We start from the raw sequence: 19,688 nt of genomic DNA on the forward strand, positions 1-19,688 counted from the left end.
ATCTAGCATTGTTATCCCCTCCTTTGTTTTTCTCCTACCATCCCTTTCCTCCCCTGCCCGACCCCCACCCCCCCAGGCAAAGTTGTAGAGTTGGTTTTCAACGTAGTGTCTTGTATATCTCATTCTTACAATGGGTCATCCTGTACCCTTATTTCAGCATTTTGTTGTTTCCCTTCCCCTCCCCAAATTAGAAAAATGAATATACAAGATACAGGACACCAGAATCAATTAGGATATATTTTCAAATTTTAATAAGCTTTAACAGAAAATGACTTTTCAAAAGCATGTCACTTTAAGTGGTTAAAAATTAATACATAGCTTAAAGTATCTGCCACCTGATCTCTGTTTACATATGCCTAAGCAAATCTGTTATACAAAATTATCACTGTCAAGTATGCTCACTCTCTATCAAGCCATGGGAGATGTCTGAACTCTTGGTTCAAACCTTTTCTTAACTTATGTATATGCAGATATTTTTATAACATATATCTATAGGATATATCAGAATGTCAAAGATACTACTAATCAAACAGTATAAAGGATTGAAATTCATATTTCCATTGAAACAAAGAATGATTTCCATATTATTGTCACCTTAAAATATTATTATATATGATTTTTTGTTGTTGCTCTTGGTCTGGGGACTTGAACTCAAATCCTATGCGCTGTCCCTGAGCTCTCTTGTGATCAAGGCTATCGCTCTACCACTTACAGCCACAATACCACTTCTAGTTTTCTGGTAGTTAATTGGAGATAAAAATCTCATAGGCTTTCCTGTCGATGCTGGCTTTGAACTGCACTTGAGTTTCTAGATTACAGGTGTTAGCCCCTGGCAGGAAAAATTTTGTTATTTCCTGAGAACACAAAACCAATGACATGCAGTATTATCCTTGATTTCTTAACCCAGAGTCAGAGAGTCAGTGAATCTAGCCCATTGCTCCAAATAATACTTTTGATAATGGTAATAATCACTTCTCAGATATAATGATGTACTGGTCATTATTTCTTTTCAAAAATCTATAGCATCTTTAAAATTATTTTTATTAACTAAGGAAATGTACAAAGGGTTTTCAATTCAACATGTCTATTTATGAGTATATCTTGATCAGTGTTACCTCTATCATCATTCTTTCTTCCCACCCTTTTCTAATCTCACCTATACCTAAAGTGGCCTAGTTCCAATTTCACATATGTACATTGAGTATGATGATTCTCCCTTCTTCCATGCTCCCTCTCCTTCACCCCTACTTCTTCAGACAAAATATATTCCAGCTTCCTGGAAGTCATTTCATTAAGTTATCAGTTAATTGTTAAAAGAAGTTACATCAGAGAAAAATATTCTTTTTTATACCATACTTTAATCAGTTTGTGTATATATGTATATGGTTTTATATGCATATGTTTAAAATTTATTTTTCTACTTTTTTTTGTTGTTGGTCATGGTGCTTGAACTCTGGGTTTAGGCACTGTCCCTGCACTCTTCAGCTCAAGGCCAGTGCTCTACCACTTGAGCCACAGCGCCACTTCCAGTTTTCTCATGGTTTATTGGAGATAAGAGTCTCACAGACTTTCCTGCCTGGGCTGCCTTTGAACCGTGATCCTCAGATCTCAGCCTCCTGAGTAGCTAGGATTACAGGCATGAGCCACCAGCGCCTGGCTTTATTTTGCTACTTCATAGTATTGCAAAATGACTTTTTATTATTGTCAAGGTGTTGTATAGAAGGGTTACAGTTACAGGGCTTGGAAGGTGTTCAGTGGTAGAGCGTTTGCCTTACATGCATGAGGCCCTGGGTTCGATTCCTCATCACATAAGCAGAAAAAAAAAGCCGGAAATGGTGCTGTGACTCAAATGGTAGAGTGCTCGCCTTGAGCTGAATAGCTGAGGGACAGTGCCCAGGCCCAGAGATCAGGCCCACGACAGGACCCAAAAAAAACAAAAACAAAAACAAAAAACAAAAACAAAAAAGGGTTACAGTTACATAATTAGGGTAAGAAGTACATTTCTTGTCAAACTTGTTACACCTTCCCTCATTTTTTCTCCTGCTTTCCTTCCCCACCAAACCCTCACCCCTGCAAGCTGTACAGATCATTTCCAACATATTTTCTTGTGTATATTGCTATTGCATATGTTTATAATTTAAATCTGATTTTCACATATGAGAGAAAATATGTACCCTTTGTGTCCCTGAGCTTCACTTGATTTTCAAAATACAGTGTTTCAGGTTGGCAGAACTAATGTACATCATTTTATTTTTTTCCTTCATGGACTAGTGTTATTATGTACACTAAGAATTGAGTTTTAATGATTAAGTTTTAAATACAAATGCTCCTCAGATTATGATATGGTTATATGTCTATAATCCCAGCTTAAGTGGAAAATACTGTAAGTCACAAGTTCATTTAACACATTACCTACAGAATTTCATGACTTAGCAGTACAATAGAGTGCATGTTGTATACCCTTATGGCATGTCTAACTGTGACCTGTACTTCCTACTATGGTAAAAATGGCCTAGAATATCTCAAGTACACCAAAGGTTAAAATTCAAAATTCAACGTATGGTTTCTCTGAATACATATTGTCATTATACCATTAAAAACTCACAAATACAGTCATCTTAAGTATGGGACTATTTTATATCTAGCCAGCAGAGACAGAATTAGTCTAGCTAGATAACTTACTTTCAAAACGAACAAAGCTTGCATACTCAGGAGCAAGATTACAACACATAAATTTTGGAGACTACCTTAAACTTTATCTGCACCAAAGCAAGGGATTTCTCTAGAGGATGAATTACAAGCAGTTGCTATAATTTGTAGGAATCACCACAGTTGTGTCCATCACAAGTGAGTGTCAACAGGATATCTGATACTGATTCCTCCATGGGTTCATTTCATTCAACCTCCTCTGTCTCCTTTAAAGAGTGATCAATACAAAAAGCCAAGGTGGAAATGGGAATGTAGAAGGCCACTCCTGAATCTGATGGTCCACTTCTTAACTTCAGTGTCTCTGCCCGTCCCTGAGTATATAAAGGTGGTTTGAATATGGCTCCATGTGTTATATTTTCTTTGTGTTCCTTCAAGAAAAGAAGCATAACTTCCTTAAGTTGAACATATTTTCTATTTGTTTCTTGTAAATATATTAACAAGATGATGGGATTCATTTTATTTTTATTGTTATACATTAACTCCTGTGTGACTTCCTTTGGAAAATGCCTTTCAAAGGAATATAATGGTGCCTATGGAGTTAAATTTTCCTGGGATTTAAGTTAACAAAATGAACCTAATGAAGCTTGGTGTGATGAAGCACACTGGGAATGAAATCACTCAGGAGGCCAAAGCAGGAAGATTATAAGTTTAAGGCTGTCTTGGGAAGACTGTGTTTTAAAAACCAAAGGAAAGAAAATGAATTTAAATGAAACAAACCATCTAATTAACACACACACACACACACACACACACACACACACACACACACACGAATAAGACTATGAACTACAAATTCAGAAGTTGTCAGATTTCTTCTCTGGAAGACTGTTACTTTCAACTTATATATAATTTTTATTTTATAGTAATGAATTAAAATTTTCTTATTGAAATTTTATATCAATAATTAGTACAATCTTTTCACCTTACTGCTTTCCCTCAAGTACTAATGTATCAAAAGTTTCCTTGAAAATATATTTGGATGGTTTATTTCGCTTTTAGACAGTTAAATCCTAATGTTTTTAACTATGAAATGCTGGGTTTTAATGATGAATTATCCTTAAAGCTTCTTCCTTTTTTTTTTTTTTTTGGTCCATCGTGGGGCTTGAACTATGGGCCTGGGAGCTGTCCCTCAGCTCTTCAGCACAAGGCTAGTGCTCTACCACTTAAGCAACAGTGCCACTTCCAGTTTATTGGAGATCAGAGTTTCATGGACTTTGATGCCCCATCTGGCTTTGAACCATGATCCTCAGATCTCAGCCTGCTGAGTAGCTAGAATTACAGGCATGAGCCACCAGTGCCCGGCAAGATTCATTCTTTGATCTGCTATTTTTTTTCATTTTATCAAATGTCACCCTTTAGAATTAGATGTTCAAATAATGAAACATTCAACTAATAATTACCCTAGTGATATTCATGTCAACAGTCTTAGCCAACCAAGACAAATTTGTCAGGTTTCTGAGTAGTAATCTACTCAGTCATCTTGTTCTTCTATTTTTTATAAAAATTAATTAGATTATAGCAGAGGATCAATAAAGTGTTGCCAGAAAAAGATTAATTACTTCCTTTTTGTGAATTAATTAGCAATGTCTCTGAGTGTTAAGCATATCTGATCTATTGAAAGAATAATGAATTTCAAAAAGACATCTGAGATATATGTTACCAGATTTATCCTTTTAGACTTACTTACTGTCAACTTAATATTCATGCTTTTTCATGGTATCTCAATACAATGCTGGGCCTAACTTTCTTTAAGTACTTTTATTGTCTTTAAATAGTTGCCCAAAACAGTTTCTGATCACTGAATCAGTTCATGAATACAGTGCATCTCAATCAATGTCACCACTTTCAATATTCTCACCCACCCCCCAACCCACCCCTTCACTTATCTTAATTTTGGGTTATATATTGAATTTTTTGCAGTTTAACAATGCAGTTTATATGCACAATGTATCTTGTTCTGTGTCATCATGTTAAAATCTTCATCACCTTTGAATTACACCTTCCCTTTTGATTCTCAACACTATAGTACATATAGTGAATTCTTCCTTGCATTCCCCTCCTTCTCAATTCATTCTTCTAACCTCTCTATATTAATCTTTCTAATGTTTATATAGAATTAAATATTATTAGAACTAAATGTATATTAGTTATTTGTTTCACAGAATGAAGTGTACTATTAGTAAAAAAAAAAGAACCAAATGTAACTTTAAAATGGATACAATTTGACACAAAATTATTTTGATTTTTGAGGACCATGTCTTAGTTACCAGACAAGCCACAGAATTTTAAAGATGAAATGATTTCCTGTGTGAAATGATCATACCCATCAAAGAAGATTTTTGTGTGCACATAACATAACTCTGTTGAAGAAACTTTAAATGCTGATTAAGCTATATCTTTTATGTTATCATTTTTGGAGAAGGTTTACTGAAAGTGAAATAATTCATGTTTAGTAAATTGAAGTTCTATCTGTGGATCTTTAGAATTCCATATATTTTACCAATTCACTTCCAAACAAACATGGATCTCATCTGTGATCAGTCACATATGCCACTAGTTCAGTAGGAAGTTAGTAATTGACCTTTTTTCCTTACAATGTACCTATAAAATATATCGCTATGCATTATTTATTTAAGAGGCAGGGGAGTTGAATCTCACGTATACTGTACTCTATAAAAGTCTCTTAAGTTTAATGTGGCTAACAATTGCTAATATTGAGTCTCTGAACTCAGTCTAAACTATGATATCAGAACATTTTTTTCAAAGAGAAATTTTGAAAAGATACCCTTTTTCACAAATTATATGTAGGTATGAACATAAAATGGTACATAATATGTTAAATAGTAGTCTCATGTGGATTACAGTATGCTCAAATCCCTTTATAAATACCATAACTGGATATGTACAATCCCTTACAGTAATATAGGGAATGAACATTTCCAGAGCCACACAGTATCTTCATGAATGTTTCCAGTGCATCCTCTGAAAATCCAGACATTTTTATAGTGTGCACAATAATCCAAAAGTACATAGTGATGTTTTACTTGTAATTTCTTTTCATTTGCTATTTATTCATTATAAATTTATTTATTTACTTATTTATTTGTGGTTCTTTTGGTTGAACTCCAAACTTTTCATATTTTCTATGCAGGCCCTACTACAGCCAGCCTCTCTGTATTGGTTATTTTCAATGTAAGGCTGCTGTCTTGCTACCTGTATTTCCCTGTGCTACTGTGATGACAGGTGCACAACAATGATCCCAGACATTGTACTTGTACTTTAGGTAAGAAAATGATCATGCATCACCAGAGCTAAGTGTAGACTGAGATAGAATCTCTAAAACTTTCATGCCTGCACTGCATTGTTTGCTAGATCATATAACCTGACTAGTTAGTTTACATGCTTGAGAGACTATATTCATCTTTCAGATTTTCAGTTATTACTAAATAAAGACTAGCCAGTGGTTCATGGAACATAGTATTAAATATGTGCTTGATTTTATTTTTGATACATTAGCTAACTTCAAATTACATGGCGCATTGGAAACCATGAACATAATTGAGGGCTACAGCAGGTGAAAAAGTGTGGAATGTAGAATTCGTTCCTAAGAAGAGAGAACTGCATCAAATGACATTAATGGACCCTTGTACCAAAGGCTACAGTATGAAAATCAGAATTGTGCCATTTAAAAATTCACAAAGCCATCTAGATGTAAACTATTGGACTAAACTTATGACCTAAGAATGAAATAGTTGTTTTGTTTCCTTGATTTTTTAATCTTAAAAAGAAAATTTAATATTCTTGACAAAATGTTTAAGAACAATGATTGCAATATTTCTTCATATAGTCAGTGATTTTTTTTTTACCAACCAGGGAACTATTTTTTAAAATTAGTTTTAGTATATCCTTCTAGAAAACTTAGGGGAAAAATAATTCTTGAAAGTTGTATTTTTGCATTTTTATATGATCCTAAAAGGGATTTAAAGAAATATATAGTATTTTTAACAATTCATTAGCAGGAAAGACAGCAGACTGAGAATGCAATATATTTGAAAATATGAGATGAGAACTGCATAATTTAATTTTCCATTGCTTAAAGACAATATTTACTTCCTCCAGCAGTTTACATTCCATTTTGTGGTGCTATTCACTAACATCGCACAGTTTAATGACATCTGCATCATATAAAACTCATTATTGGGCTGGGAAGGTGGCTCAATGGTAGAGTGTTTGCCTTGCATGCATGAGGTCCTGGGTTCGTATTCCTCAGCACCACATAAGCAAAAAGAAAAAAGCTGGAACTGGCACTTTGGCTCAAGAGGTAGAGCGCTAGCCTTGAGCTGAAGTGCTGAGGGACAGTGCCCAGGCCCAGAGTTTAGGCCTGCGACAGGACCGCCCCCCAAAAAAAAAACCTCACTATTGTGTACAATTTCAGAGCTGTAGACTTTCTTTTGAAAGAATCAAAGCAACTTATCAGTTTTAGCTTAAAGAAATTGTGTTGCTAGGACAAATTCTTCACCAGCTATGTTGTTCTTTTTAATCAAAATATGCATATGCATACATACAGTATTAAAAATTTCACTATAATGCCTGACTGTAATAAAACTTCATTTGAAGTAAGAATTTTTTAATTGTGCTAGTTTTAATTTACAATTGTACAAAAATGGCACACCTAACTAAAATGTAACTTGAAATAATATTTAGAGAAAATTGTAGGTGTTGTAGGAGAGCAGTGTGTTAATAGTATTCATAGTAAAATAATCTTCAAACATTAATCCAATAATATTGTTAAACATGTAGAAATGGAAAATACACTTGAACTATTTTTACATTCTTTGTTTTTTTAATAAAAAAGCCAAAATGTAGCCTTTAATTTAGTAATATTATAGCCTAAATCCAGCACAATATTTTTTTTTTATTTAGGAAAGTTTATCTTTAACATGGAATTTTCATTTTTTCCAACCCGTAGAATAAATATGAACAAAATACATATTGTTCAAAATAGCATTTCCAGTAGGTTTAGAGGAGAAAGATATTTAGTCCTTCGTAAAAGAAAGTTATTTATTTTTTTTTGTTGGTCGCGGGGCTTGAACTCTGGGCTTGGGCGCTATCCCTAAGCTCTTCAGCACAAAGGGAGCCCTCTACCCCTTGAGCCACAGCACCACTTCCAGTTTTCTAGCGGTTTATTGTACATAAGAGTCTCACGGACATTCCTGCCTGGGCAGGCTGTGAACCGTGATCTTCAGATCTCAGCTTCCTGAGTAGCTAGAATTATAGGCATGAGCCACCCGCGCCAGGCTTTATTTTTCTTTTTAAATAAAGCTTAGTATGTGTATGAATTAGCTATTGCTTTGTTGCTGATAATACATCTTTAACATGAATAAATATAATTCCTGGAAAGAAAACTATATATGGATTTTTAAACAACTCTTATTATAATATGTAATTACAGTCAATATGTATTTAATATTAAGTGTATTATGATTCCTAATGAATAATGATTTTTCTAATCAATCGTAATATATTCTTATCTCACTTAGCTTCATATTTATGTCAAGGTTTGCTCTACATCGTGTTTATTCAGAATAGGCCATAGTGACTAACATACAACATATGCAGAAGTTATAATTTTCTGTAGTTAAAAAGATAAGTTCTTTTTTTTGGGGGGGGGTTCCAGTCGTGGGGCCTGAACTCTGGGCCTGGACGCTGTCCCTCAGCTCTTCAGCTCAAGGCTAGCACTCTACCACTTGAGCCACAGCGCCACTTCTGGCTTTTTTCTTTTTTTTTTTGCTTATGTGGTGCTGAGGAATTGAACTCACGGCCTCATGCATGCAAGGCAAGTCCTCTACCACTGAGCCACCTTCCTAGTCCCCAAAAGATAAGTTCTTATACTATTCTATTTGTATCCATTAACAGTTTATGAAGGACCTGCACCTAAAACATGAAGGGCAACATTGCTTTATGTACTTAGACACTATCTCTGCATTCATATTACAGAATGTCTCTGACATTAGCACAACTACCTATGCATTTTTATTAGAAATCATAATGTTGTGGTGTGGATAACTAGTGTAAATGGAGATAACATGATTAGGACTTTGCATTTGTTGTGTTAAAAGTATACAATCTTTTCTTACTGATAATACCTTTAATATCCAATGTCCATCCACATTTGAAGAGAGAAATAAATTGAGGCCTGGAAGCATAACTTACCCGTACAGCATATTCCTGGCAAGCACAAGTCCCTAAATTCAAGCTCCAGTACTTCCCATCTGAAGATGATGTCATTGGTTCTGATTAATTTTAGTTTAAATCTTAGTATCCATTCAATTTTCCTTAACTTTTCAAGTGCAAAAGAGAATTAAAGTAAGATGAAAAAGCTACTGTTAAAGTCTACATGTTTTACTTAAATTCTATGTCCATATTTAAATTATTTTCAAGTTTTCTTATTTATATTTATATACCGTCTTGATACCTATTTAAACTAATTATTTGTGTTTTTAAAATTATGATTCTTTCCTATCACAAAATTTTGTGACTTTAATTCATATCTAAAGCAAATTATTATTTCTTGGAATGTTAAAAGTCTACTAAGATATATATGTATATATATACACATATATATACACGTATATGTGTGTGTGTGTGTGTGTGTGTATATATATATATATATATATATATATATATACACCTTAGCCAGTTTTGCAGTTTCTAAAATTATAAGGAAACAAGCCTGCTCAATACATGTTCAAGAAAATAAACTGAAAATAAATTTACAATTTAAAATTTTTAAGAATCCAAGCTCTTTGGAGTTTATGTTCCATAAACTTTATGCCTTTTGTCTGGATCCCAAATGTGAATATCATTCTAAATATATTGTTACACAGACATATGATTGCTGTATATTATTAAAAACCATCAACCAACCTCCCCATATTGGAATTAGAATCTATGTCCCAAGAAAGAAAAAAAACTGCAAATGGTTCTAGCATGAACTAAAGCTAAACATGAGGTATATAAAATAATTTTTATAATTAGATGTAATTTACATGTATAAAAATAAATAAAAATAAAATTGATGATTAAATATTCACATATGATTATAATGTCATTTATGGAATAATGATTCATCCATGAATGAATGATGATACATCTATCATGTGGAAATGTATTCATATGCAGAAAATTCTACTGATGCCTTAACAACTGACTACAATAAATTTCATTAAAATTATTTATAGTAACGTTGGTCACTCATTGAAAATATTTTCAAATGGTTCATATAAATTATCCACTTAATTCTGCATGTTCACCTTTTAGGAATGTCATAGCTACATGATTGTTTTGGACTAGTATCACTTGTAATTATGATACATAGTAGCATAATCTTCCCATGTATGGCTATAATAGTTTCAATTAAAATTCAATAAGCCCACTTATTTTGAGGAAACTGAAATGTTGGCACTTACCAGATTCAGGATCAGAGTTGCCATCTCCTTCAGTGCGGTTGATCGGTGCAGCATGATCGAAGTACTCTTCTTGAGGATAGCCAAGAGGCAGAGCATGAGAGTTGCTGGGAAGGCTGCCTGGCTCATGTTCTCCCAGACCTCCATCACTGCTGCTTTCCTGAGAGCCCTCTGGTAGGTGAAATGTAACCCGTCGCTGGGACTGGAAGGAAGAAAATTACGAAGTTTCAGCAATAATCTACATAATTGTTTAATGCATCAAGTTTGGCAACTGTATTATTATCTGGTGAAGTCATATTAACATCTTGAAGTTTGAACAATTTCAGGCTTAAGTGAATAATCAGATCTGTGTTCAAACCTGCTGCAACAGGCAGTAGATTTACTTCTATTTTATTTCTAAACAAGATACATTAGATACAGAATCAAGGTTAACTTCTTTAAAAGCAAGAGGCTGTGGACCCATCCTGGCCTCTGAGCACATTGGAAATTTTAATCACCATTTGAATGTAGATTTATTTATTAGATAAAAATGATTATTTTTAAAATACTAAACATGAATAAACATAATTATTCTGGTGAGCTGTGACAGTAACACAAATTATTCAATAATGTAGATGTAAAAGTTCAAAATTCCAATAATTTTTAGCATAATTCAATAATTTTTAGCATTTAGCATAATAGTACAAAGTTTGAACAGGAATTCATTTTATATTGCTCTATAAAAGCAAAAGTAGGTACATAGTATGGATATAATTTGATAATGATTTTAAAAACAGATTGTTATCATTGTATATGATATGATGATAATATGATTTTAGTTTCTAAAATAAGAAGTTTGTGACATCTAGGAAAGGTGGCATCAAATGCTGCAACATTTTTATCTGCAGTATTGCTGTAGATCATAGTTACTGTTCAAAGATTCCTTGCTAATGGATTTCATTCTTGGTATTCAGATTTTCCTATAGTTCATACTATTACTAATTTAGGCACACACTGTGTTATCAAACCATACTATTTCTGCCTTGAACTACTAATCCAAAGGAAAGCCAGCTAAATTGAAAAATGGGCAGGTACAAAAGATTGCCATGTTGTGAGAAAGCCTAAGATATTTGAAAAGAGTGCATAAAAAGTGAATATAATGTACAGAAAAGCCAGCCATTCCAAGCACTCCATCATAGGTGTCACCAACATATGTGATACTTGGGTGTCAGATATATCATCACACACCAGTTATGACTCATGGGAGCAACTTCACAATCTCTATATATTTGAACCACTTCATTTGAGGGATCTGTAAGTGTGGAACAAATAGCCATCTTTCTTGCATACCACCTGAATTCCTGATAAAAAGAAAATAAGAACCTGTAGTTTTAGGTCTCCAAATATAAGGATGATTTCAATACAAGAATAAATCAAAGCACTAAGCTACTGGCATCATCAAAAAATTAGGATACAGTAAGATATTTATTACGCCAAAAATCACTGGAACTTATGTGTGAGACATTTTCATGTCAGAAAGCAAATGCATCTATAAATTCACTGTAGTCATCTAATTCAACTGGAGATACAGCAGCATTTAAATATTATTCTTTCATCTAATACAATATAATGTGGAAACAGAAGAAGACAATGCTTAATACCATCATTTACATATGGAATTCTCAATAAAATATGAGCAAATTGTTAGCATATAAGAATATGATCTATGGATTTATTTATAATCATAAAAGCATTTGTCCTAAGAAGAACAAGTCTACTGATGTACTTTATGCTAGGTTTTCAGCCATACAAGATTCTTTTGTGTCTATTAAAGGGAGTAGGTGGTGTTGTTAGCTAAGGAATTTCTTAACATAATCAGTCAAAGCAGAAAATATGCTCAAACTAGACAGATAAGTTTATTGAATATATATATTTTTTGCCAGTCCTGGGCCTTGAACTCAGGGCCTGGGAACTGTCCCTGAGCTCCTTTTGCTCAAGGCTAGCACTCTACCACTTGAGCCACAGCGCCACTTCTAGCTTTCTCTGTGTATGTGGTACTGAGGAATCAAACCCAGGGCTTCATGCATTCTAAGCAAGCAATCTACCACTGAGCCACATTCCCTGCCAAGTCTATTGAACATTAAAAATATAAAAGAAAATCTTACTGTAGCACAGAAATATTTGAGAGGTCACAAGAAAGCCTTATTTTTGTTTTTTAGTATATGTTTTGCATACCACTAGAAGGCTATAGAGAGTGAAATTGTTATATGATTAAACTGTAGTGTACTTTTTAGGATATAAAGTATAGCTTAAGCAAATGACATGACTGAAATCTTTCAGTTTTTTGCTTGCTCACTATTCCTTTCATTATTAGTCTTTTTATCTAGAATCTATGGTAAAAATAGTAAATGAGAAGCTTCAAGTTTTCTTTTTTTTAATTTTATTTTATTTGTGAACATACTGTACAGAGGAGTTACAATTACATAGGCAGGATAATGCGTACATTTCTTACCAAGCATTGCAGCCTCCTCCTTTGTTTACCCTTCACATCCCTTCCCAGCCTCCCCCCTCCCCCGAAGCTTCAAGTTTTCTATAATCATATATGTATATTCATCAATCACACAAGCACTTTAAATTCTTGGATGTCAGTCACTCTATTTTCCACTAGTACTAAAGATGTATAATATGGGGCACTGTAATAAGCAGTAATCTTGCTATTCTTCAGAATGTTGCATAAAAGTTTGGAAAAATTCAGCTACCTAAAGTGTAAGGATAAAATGCATTAAGCAATCCTTTGTATTCTTGTAATAAAAAACATTTTTCTTACCTTCATGAATTTGTAAGTAATAGTAAAATGTATCTACAATTTTGAGAGCAAACAACCAAAAATTGACTTAGTTGTAAAGGACAGTAAAATTTTAAGCTTTCTGAGCCATTTAATCTAAACTTAGTCTTAACTATATGACTTGGATGCTATACGTAGTATAAAATCTGAAAATAATAGAAAAGATAATAGTAGATATTTTGAAGATAGTAAAAAACAGCAAGCTTAACTGTGTTCCTATGAAACTATATGTAGAAATAATAAAACTTAAAATTTAATAATTTTATGTGCTTCTGAATAGCATGCTATAATAATCTAATCAGTAAATGGACAAGTGAACAGAAAATTCTCAAAAGAAGTACAGAGCGCCAATAAAGTCATAAAAAATGTTCCAGGTCCATATGAATAATGAAATACTAGTTAAAAGTACACTGACAAACTAGGTGTTAGCTAATCAGGAGGCTGAGAGCTGAGGATAGCAGCTCCAAGTCAGCTTAGGCTGGAAAGTCCTTGAGACTAGTATCCAATTAGGCACCAATAAAGAAAAGGTGAAAGTGGAGCTGTGGTTCAAGTGGTAAAGTGCTAGCCTGGAGCAAAAGAGTTCAAAGATATAGCTCAGACGCTAAGTTCAAGCCCCAGAACTGACATAAAACAAAACAAAAATAAATAATAAACCCTCTACACTGGTATTCTCTCTCATTCCCATCCTAATGGCTATCATCAGAGAAATAAACAGTGAAAAGACTGGTAAATAAACCCCTCATGCATTGTTAAGAATAAAAAAATAAAACAATCAATCAATATGTAAATCAGCATGGAGGTTCATTGAAAAACTAAAAATAGAGTTTCCATAAAATCTGGGTAACATGATTCAGAAAAAAATGGAGACAATTTGAAGACCCATGTTTGTTGCAGCACTTTTCACAGTAGCCAAATAGTGGAATTAATCTGCGTGTTCTTCAGCTGATGAGTGAATAAACAAAGCTATGTATACACAGGAGTATTATTCAAAAGAATGAAGTTATACCATCTGCAGAAAAAAGAGGACGTGGTATTACTATATTACATAAAATATACTATACTCAGGAATACAAATAATACTTATTTCCTCTCACATGTGGACTCTAGACAAAAAAAAAAGCATCAAAAGAAAAACCAGATGCCCCTCAGTAGATGAATGGATCAAGAAAATGTATATATACACAATGGAATTCTATGCCTCCATCAGAAAGAATGACATTGCCCTATTTGTTAGGAAATGGAAAGTCTTGGGAAAAATTATATTAAGTGAAGTAAGCCAGGCACAAAGAAACATAGGTCCCATAGTTTTCCTTCTTTGCAATAGCTAGTATATGTCTGAGACAAGCAGAAAAGGTCAGATAAGTTGATGTTAGGCGAAATGAATCCCAAGATTCATTTCAATGTTTCAATGTTCAAATGTTTTTTTTTTCTTTCATGCGATTGTTTGTAATATATTTATATGATGATTTCTTTGTTGCTTTGTATGTCCTCCCCCACGGTATAACCCCCGTTTTCATTATATTTGATGTTGGTATAATTTTTGGAGGGGAAGGGCAAAAACAAATCGTTTAAATAGGGATACAGTTGGACCCATTGCAACAATGATATGCACAAGTCGTTATGTCGAAAAATGAACTTTACAACTTTGGCTGGGGGGGTAGGGAGGGGGGGGATGGTGGGTGGGAGATGCAAAAGGATGGGAAGGGAAAACAAAGGAGGAGGCAACAATGCTTGATAAGAAATGTACTCATTACCTTGCCCATGTAATTGTAACCCTTCTGTATGGTATTTTCACAATAAAAAAAGAAAAAAAAAACACATGGAGTGGAACTATTGTAGGGGAGACTTCTGGGAATAATAATAGTTTTAGCGAGTGAATGCATTAGAAGTACATATTGTGCATGTATGAAATTTCTGCTTGCTCATGTAACTGTAACCCCTCTCTGTACAGTATTTTCACAATAAACTTACTTAAAAAAAAGGAGTTTCTGCATTTTCACACATGTATATTTCAGGGGTATTATTTTGTAGAAAAGTAAATCAAAATTCATAATTTTGTAGAAGAATACAAAGAAAATGTATTATTGTATGAGGGTTTTTTGTTGTGGTGGTGGTTTTGTTTGTAGTTTGGCCAGTCCCAGGGCTCCAACTCAAGTCATGGGAACTGCCCTGAGCCTCTTTGTGCTCAATGCATGCTCTCTACCAGTTGATCCACAGTACCACTTCTGGCCTTTTCTGAGTAGATTATTGGAGATAAGACTATAGTGGACTTTCATGCCCAGACTTGCTTTGAACTGAGTTACTCAGATCTCAGCCTCCAGAGTAGCTAGGTTACAGGCATGAGCCACTGGCATCCAGCTTGTATGAGTATTTTTTTAACCATTTTACTATACTTGCAAAACCCCGATAGAAAGGCAAAATTTCAGAACATCTTAACGTTTTGACTGTATGTCCTTAAGAAGCTACAAGTGTGTTTAATTTTAGAGTAAACTTTATTTAATTTCCCAAATTATGTATGGTTAATATATTTTAAGGGCTTTCAGGAACACTATAAAGATTTACACTTGTGAGCCTTTCATAAATTTAAGATCATGAAAAATAAAATGTTAATATCCATTATAGATAAATGCAGTATTTATCTATAATTAGCTATCTCATATAACTTAAATTCAAAAATTGTTAACAAGAATCAAATAAGGGTAATTGCTAAGTATAATGAATGAATGCTAAGGGGTATTTTAATTTTGTGTTAATAAACAAAATATATATTATGGAGACATAAAATTTATATCATCTATTAAATATATTTTATCATAATGTGAAAATATTTAAATATGTAAAAATAATATACACAATAATATATAATTGATGGGGGACGGGGGGAGGATGGGAAAGGATGGGAAGGGGAAACAATGGAGGAGGCTACAATGCTTGATAAGAAATGTACTCATTATCTTGCCCATGTAATTGTAACCCCTCTGTACAGTATTTTCACAATAAAAAAATTTTAAAAATTATGTACTAAATATGTATAAATATCATCTTTTAAATATATTTATCATAATGTGAAAATATTTAAATATGTAAAAATAATATACACAATAATATATAATATAGAGTATATCTTAATAAATATTGTCTTCATATATTTATACATATTCTATCTTTCAAGACAATGAAAACTTTACATTTAAATATTAGGATATAATAATAAATATTGCTGAGAAAATCAAATGAATCTGGCATTCAACACCTACTAGTAAACTATTCAATCCTAACACAAGTTAAATTATTAATGAATAGAATGCAAGGCAAGCGGGTAGCATGTTTTACTTTTAATGTAAAAGAAATAGAATTTTATATTCACTTGATTATTCAAAAAATGGCAAAGTAATTTATGTAAAAATGGTATTATTTCACTAAGACACCTGTGCTAGTAAGTTACTAAATGCTATTGCAAAAGAATAACATTACAATGAATTTGTATAGTCTGACTATGCACTCCCTTTGAACTCTCTTGAAATATATGAACTGAATTTTCTTAGCTATTTGTAAGAGAATGGAAGGGTGGATAAGATGTTAGGAAAATGAACCCTTAGATATGTATTTAAATGTTTTTTTTCTTTCATGCATCTGTTTCTAACTCATTTATAAAATTATTTCTTTGTAGCTTTGTATGTCCCTCCCCCACAGTATAACCCCTGTTTTCACTATATTTGATGTCGGTATAATTTGTGGAGGAGATGGGGAAAAACAAGTCGTTTAAGGATACAGGTGGACCTGATGCAACTATGAGAAGTACAAGTTGTCATGTCAAAAAGGAACTTTACAACTTTGGTGCGGCGCGGGGGGATGGGGGGGCGGGGGGAGGCTGGGAAGGGATGTTAAGGGTAAACAAAGGAGGAGGCTGCAATGCCTGATAAGAAATGTACTCATAAGGGCTGGGATGTAGCTCAGTGGCAAAGCGCTTACCTAGCAAGTGCAACGTCCTGGGTTCGATCCCCAGTACCAAAAAAGAAAAGTCGGGAAAAAAAAAGAAATGTACTCATTATCTTGCCCATGTAATTGTAACCCCTCTGTACAGTATGTTCACAAAAAATTAAAATTAAAATTAAAAATACCTTCCAATAATAAAATAAAAGGAAGATAGTTTCAAATAAAAAAAGAATGTGTTTAATGCAAAAAAAATACTGATTTTCATGGTCCATTTCTGAATGTGCATAACAACATTGTCACACTATACTTCTAATTCTTTCTTGAAATGCATTCCTTCCACTTGACATTTAGGTGTGTGTGTGTGTGTGTGTGTGTGTGTGTGTGTGTGTGTGTGTGTGTGTATGTGTTGGGAGGCTTATATAGAGCAGGTGCATTAATAAGCCATCTAGTTTAGTCTAGGTTTAGCAAATATCAGAATGTCCCAACTGTAATAATATATGATGCATTGTTCAGTAATAAGGTTCATGCACAAACAGGTTAATGTTCAACAATATTTTGGACTTTGATTTCTTTTTCATTTCCCACTTTCAAAAGGTACAATATAATATTTCTATAAATGAAAGCAGGCCAACAAATATCACCAATTTAATATGATGCTGCATTTCTTTACTCAATATTTTGCAGAATAATTTTATATTTATATTTATGTGATTAATTGCTTTAGAAAATCACTATAAAATATTATTGTAATCAGGCAGCTGTTTCTTTGAGGATTTGTTGTTGGGGGATTTAATTTTTTGAGTTCTAAGTATAATGTAGATATGAGAACCGCTGTATGACAGGTGAAGATCTTCTCCCAATCCGTGGGCTTTCTATTGATCTTGCTTGCTATGTTATTTGCCATGCAGAAACTCTGCAGTTTCATGCAATCCCGTTTGTTGAACTTTTATTGGTTTGTTGTGTTTCTGGGTCTTCATTAAGAAAATTTTGGCAGTGTCAAGGAATCCTAGAGTTTCTCCTAGTCCTTCCTGTAATGTTTTCAGGGTGCCTTCTTTGACTTCAAGGTCTTTGATCCATTTGATATTGACTCTTGTGCAGGGTGATATATGGAGATCTAGCTTTAGTTTTCTACAGGTGTTGAGCCAATTTGCCAGCACCATTTACTGAAAATTCTATATTTCATTCTATCTTTTTTTAGCTCTCTTATCAAAGATTAGGTGGCTATAGGTCTGTGGGTTCATTTTGAGGATTTCAGTTCTATTCCATTGGTTCTCAGGTCTGTTCTTGTGCCAGTAGCAAGCTGTTTTGACTACTATAGTTTTGTAGTAGAGTTTGGAGTTTGGTATTGATATTCCTCCAGCAATGTTCTTTCTGCTAAGGATTGTTTTTGCTATTCCGGGTTTTTTATTGTTCCAGATCAATTTTTGGGTTGCTTCTTCTATTTCCTTGAAGAATGAGGTTGGGATATTGATAGGTATTGCATTAAATTTGTAGATAGCCTTTGGAACTGCTCGATTAATAAGTGCTCTAAAGACTTAGAGACTTATCTGGGCAGGAAATAAGAATGTCCAATAGACACATGAAGAAATGCTCAACTTCTCTAACCATAAAAGAAATCTAAATCAAAACAGCATTGAGATTCCACCTCATCCCAGTGAGAATGACTAGAATCAAGAAATCTAATAATAAGAGATACTGGAGGGGATGTGGCCAAAAGGGAATTGCATTGTTGGTGGAAATGTAAACTTGTTCAACCACTTTTGAAAGCATTATGGAGGTTCCTCAGAAGACTACATATAGAGCTCCCTTATGACACAGCAATCTCACTTTTAGGCATTTACACAAAAGAACATAAACAAGATCATAATAAAGCTACGAGCATAACTATGTTTATCGCAGCATTATTCACCATAGCTAAGATATGGAACCAGCCCGGATGCCCTCAGTAGATGAATGGATCAAGAAAATGTACGTGATGTGTGTGTGTGTGTGTGTGTGTGTGTGTGTGTGTGAGTGTGTGTGTATACATAATGGAATTCTATGCCTCCCTCCATCTGAAAGAATGGCACTGTCACATTTGTTTGGAAATGGAAAGACTTGGACAAAATTATATTTACTGAAGTAAGGCAGACTCAAAGAAACATAGTTCCCATGGTTTCCCTTATCTGCAATAACTAGTATGCCTAGGAAAGGCAGAAGAGTTCAAAAGCTACGTGCGACTGACCATATAACCTGATGCTAAGCAAAATGAACCTCAAGAGAAGGAAAAAAGAGGCTTTTGTTGCTGTTCTTTTTAATGTGCTTATAATGTATTATGTGATTTTTATTGCTTTTTATATATTCTTCCACCATAGTACAATCCATGTTGTCATTATATTCGATTCCGGTGTCCTGCATCTTGTATATATATATTTCTAATTTGGAGAGGGGAAGGGAAATAACAAAATGCTGAAATAAGGATACAAGATGCCCCATTTTAACAATGAGATGTACAAGACAATATGTTGAAAACAAACCTTACAACTTTGCAGATGGGGTGGGGGAGTAGAGGAGTTGGGGAGGAAAGGGATGGTTGGGGGAAATAAAGGAGGGTGTAACAATGCTCTATAGGAAATGGACTCATATAAATGTAACCCCTCTGTACATTTTATTTACAATAATAATATATGTTAAGAACAAAAAATTTAAGTAGATTTCTTAAATCTCAGTATAAAAGCAATATTTTAAAGGATTCTGAAATTTTAATGTTGATA

The 19,688-nt window shown here is 33.6% G+C and overlaps 1 protein-coding gene across 1 annotated transcript in view; it reads right to left on the bottom strand.

Annotated features, from left to right (window-relative positions):
- The window catches only part of Pcdh11x (protocadherin 11 X-linked), a 695,630-nt gene that overhangs the window by 195,131 nt on the left and 480,811 nt on the right, over nt 1-19,688 (bottom strand). Inside the window, exon 8 of the mRNA XM_013024979.1 lies at nt 10,179-10,377. Within this exon, the coding sequence (XP_012880433.1) occupies nt 10,179-10,377 (199 nt within the window). The remainder of the gene's footprint in view (nt 1-10,178; nt 10,378-19,688) is intronic.

The sequence above is a fragment of the Dipodomys ordii genome, unplaced genomic scaffold (genome assembly GCF_000151885.1).
Source record: "Dipodomys ordii isolate 6190 unplaced genomic scaffold, Dord_2.0 Scaffold80, whole genome shotgun sequence".
NCBI classification, from domain to species: Eukaryota; Metazoa; Chordata; class Mammalia; order Rodentia; family Heteromyidae; genus Dipodomys; species Dipodomys ordii.